The following is a 4,151-nucleotide window of genomic DNA, read 5'->3' on the forward strand; positions in this document are numbered from 1 at the left end:
GAGGATGTACAAATGGAAAATAAGGACATGAAATGATGTTCAATATCATTAGCTATTAGGAAAAATGCAAATTAAAATCATTGAGTTATGACAACACATATGTCTGAATAACAAAAGAAAAAAGGAACAACACAAAATGTTAGCAAGGATGTGTAGAAACTGGATTACTCTTGTACACACAGCCATTCTAGAAATGGTTTGGCCTTTTCTTTAAAAAACTAAACATGCAACTAACTACCATACGACCCAGCAATTGCACACTTGTGCATTTAACCAAAGAAATGAAAACTTCTGTTCACACTAAAACCTGGACGTGAATATTCACAGCAGCTTTATCTGTACTAGTCAAAACCTGGAATAAGCCCAGATGTCCTTTGTCAGGTGACTAAGAAAACTGGTAATATCCATACCATGAAATGAAACTCAACAATAAAAAGACTAACCTATTGATACAAACAACAATTTGTATGAACCTCCAGTGAATTATGTTGACCAAAAAAACCCAGTCCCAAAATGTCACATATTATACAATTTTATTTACCTCACATTTTTAAAATGACAAAATTTTAGAAATAGAGGACAGATTCGTGGTTGTGAGGGATTTGGGCTGGTGTGGGAGGGTTGAGAAGGTGGTAGGTGTGTTTATAAAAGGGCAACATGAGACACTCTTGTGGTATTGGAACTTTTCAGTATCTTAATTATGGTGATGGATATATGAACCTACATGAGTGGTGTTCTGTATAGGACTAATATGCACACAAATGAGTACTAATAAAACTAGAGAAATCTGAATAAAATTGGTAGATTATACAAATGTCAGTATCCTGATTGTGATATTATACATTAATTTTGCAAAATTTTAACATTTGGGGAAATTGGGCAAAGTGTGCAAGGAACCTTTCTATATTATTTCTTAAAACTGCATGTGAATCTACAATTATCTCAATTAAAAACTTCAATTAAAAAAAAAGAGGACTGGATAAGAGTCCGAGATTTAACCAAGGCAAGAATTCTCATGTTTTTCCCCACCAAAATAGACCTAATAATACCTTTATTTTACATTGTGCATATCTATGCTCCTCTTAATAGCATTCTATGGTATGTGTGTTCTATGGCTCTGCCCATATTCCTGCACAATACCATGCATTGCCCAGGGTACACAGACTCCAGTCTGAAAACCACAAAAACACCAGCTTCTAGCTTTCATTTATTATTAAATAAATATTCAATTCAGAAGTTGTTAATTTCAGATGTCTCATATTGCATATCACATTGGTCTCAAAAGAGTTGTCATAGATAAATGAAAGACCTAAAATTTATACCTATAAATTTAAAAACATATGAAGGTTCATCTAGTTCAACGAATTTTTTTTAAAACAGATGAATCTCTCTCCGGACAAAATCTCGCACAGAACTCCAACAAAAAATGATAGAAAAAGGAGGCCCTATTTTCACTAAAGCAGTCTGAGAAGCCCAGAGCCTTATTTATCCAGCTTCCCTCTCACCATGACAACAGCCCCACAGGCATCTAAGAGACCCGCTTGAAAGCCACTAACCTCATTCACCCCTCCTCATTCACCAGGAGTAGTCCAGAGAAAGAGTTTGGAGCAATGTAAGTGACTTGTTCCAAACTATTTGGCTGGATGATACAGAAGAAAACACAATACCTTGAGTCCATGTCTCCTGACCCTCATTCAGGTCTGTTTTTGTCACTACACTGTCATCTCTCAAATTACAGTTAGGTTTAGCTATAGAAGGCACACATGAATTTTTCATGAATTTGCTAGCTTCTGGGATACCTAGCATATCAAACACTACCTGTCTGTGTGTAAAGAAAAACATCCTGGAATAATAATTTTCTTTTTATTAACAGCACAGAAGGGCAACCTGGGTCATGTCTGTAAAGAAGCAGAGTATGGAATCTTAAGACTCCATAGTATCTCTTTTTTACAGTTTAATCTTGACTCTCCTTAGATCTGTCTCTGCTCTTGGAATTCTACCAGTGACAAGAATCATATCTGAGCTCTACTTCTTACACTATTGCAGACAAACTAGAGAGCAGTCAGATTTAGCAACGGACAAGGAAAACCTGAATGCAGCAGTCTGTAAAAATGAATGAACGAATGACATAGAAGTATTTTAGCCAGTATCTGACATATTAAGTACAGGAAAAAAATGGTTTGAAAGAGTCACAATTAAGGTATTGAAAAAGAAAAGGTAAAATCTACATGTTAGACACAAAATGTAACTATCAGATCAAGTGAATTTCAGTTTCATACGGTTACCGTAATTCTATAAACGAGATGGAAAAAGCTTCTACATCAAGCATAAAAACTAAAGCAGTTACCAAGCCTATCAGAAAGATTCTTCTCTAACTTCTCCCATGACGATGTCTGGGACCCTAGGGTTGCTTGCAAATTTTCTATTTGTCGAAGCAATGGTCTTGTTGTTGATGAAACACTTTGACTCAGTTCTTGGTTTCGATTCTCTGCTTCCTGGAGTCTCTAAATCATAAAATTCATAAGTCATTACCACTGAAAGCAATAAAAACACTAGTAAACCTAAATTTTATGAAAGATTTCTGGAAAAAATTATTTTTCTGAGAGTTATTTGCTTTTTTATTAAAGTATTTTTCGAACTGTTTAATCCTTCTGTTAGAGTTAAGTTGCATAAGAGTATCTCAATAAGTGCTTCTTTACAAAGCATTTCTAAGATAGTCTTTTTTTTTTTTTTGGAGACAAAGTCTCGCTCTGTTGCCCTGGGTAGCATGCAGTGGCATCATCCTTGCTCACTACAACCTCAAACTCCTGGACTCAAGTGATTCTCTTGCCTCAGCCTCCCGAGTAGCTGGTACTACAGGCGTGCACCACAATGCCTGGCTAATTTTTCTATTTTTAGTAGAGACAGGGTCTCGCTCTTGCTCAGGCTAGTCTCAAACTCCTGAGCTCAAGCAATCCTCCCGCCTCAGCCTCCCAGAGTGTTAGGATTACAGGCATGAGCCACCATACCCAGCCTAACATAGTCTTTAATTACCTGAAGGTAAAAAAAGACTTCATCGAAACCTCTAAGTAGTTGCCTCCTTATCCAAATATTTCTAAGTATTTATAATAACAGAAAAATCAATCTAAGTTGTACTGCCCCTCCCTTTTCCTGTGCATGTTCACAGATAGAAAATTCAAGTAGTGGCACTGAAACTGGGCACTGATCATCTGCCCCACAGTAATCAAAGATTGATAATTATTAATAAACTAGCTATTACAAATGAAAAAGCAATACTGAACATGCAATAAATCTACCATGATAAAATTATTTTCTATAAAACAAAATTAGGGATTTTCCTTTATACATTTTTAAGGTGTTCACTCTGACTTTATTTAAATAAGCCAAAAAATACGGCAAATGGTAGTAAGCCTCTCAATTCCATGAACATTAAGCCATTAAATCATTTTATTTTTTTATTTCTAGAAAAACACATACTTTTTAAATTTGTGTTTAGGAAAACTGTAACAGTACCTGCTGAAGTTCACTGATTTCATGGCGTAAATAATCCTCTTTTCTGGCAGCTGCTTGTTCTGCTCGTTGCAGTGCCAGCCTAAGGTCCCCCACCTGTAAGAGGAGAAATACAATGCCACAAACAATGTCAAAGCATTATCTACAACTTCCTGCTAACTACACATTTTGCTTTGTGTCGACTTATTCACATATAATACTTCATACTATCTAATGAGCTTTTACATGTGATTATCACACATCTTATTCATCAAACAATTCCAAAACCTTATCTATATCCAGTATTTCCTTAGAAAAGTGCTGTTAGGCAAAGAAAAACATATAAATATGTACATGGCGCAGCCATTACCATACAATACTGGAGAAGAGACAATGCATCCATAAATGTTTGCCACATAAGGCAGAATGTGACAAGAACTATGTGAGCTATAAAAACTAGGTGCTACACTCATACGTATCGCACACATTATAAACTGCCATTCCTTTTTCGAAAACATGGTAACATGTTTAAAAAATCATCAAACTTTCACATCCTTTCATTTTGTCATCCCAGACCTGGGAATTTACTCTATGAAACAGAAGTAAACACACAGAGATGCTCCCTACAGTATTAGCTACAATAGCAAAAACAAAACAAAATG

At 35.6% G+C, this 4,151-nt stretch overlaps 1 protein-coding gene across 1 annotated transcript in view; it reads right to left on the bottom strand.

Moving 5' to 3' along the window:
* Positions 1-4,151, bottom strand: part of TMF1 (TATA element modulatory factor 1) — a 52,881-nt gene that overhangs the window by 19,274 nt on the left and 29,456 nt on the right. The window contains exons 7-8 of the mRNA XM_012655770.1: positions 3,514-3,606; positions 2,328-2,504 (exon numbers count right to left, since the gene is read on the bottom strand). Of these exons, the coding sequence (XP_012511224.1) occupies positions 2,328-2,504; positions 3,514-3,606 (270 nt within the window). The remainder of the gene's footprint in view (positions 1-2,327; positions 2,505-3,513; positions 3,607-4,151) is intronic.

Source organism: Propithecus coquereli, unplaced genomic scaffold (assembly GCF_000956105.1).
Source record: "Propithecus coquereli isolate 6110/MARCELLA unplaced genomic scaffold, Pcoq_1.0 Scaffold486, whole genome shotgun sequence".
Lineage (NCBI taxonomy): Eukaryota > Metazoa > Chordata > Mammalia > Primates > Indriidae > Propithecus > Propithecus coquereli.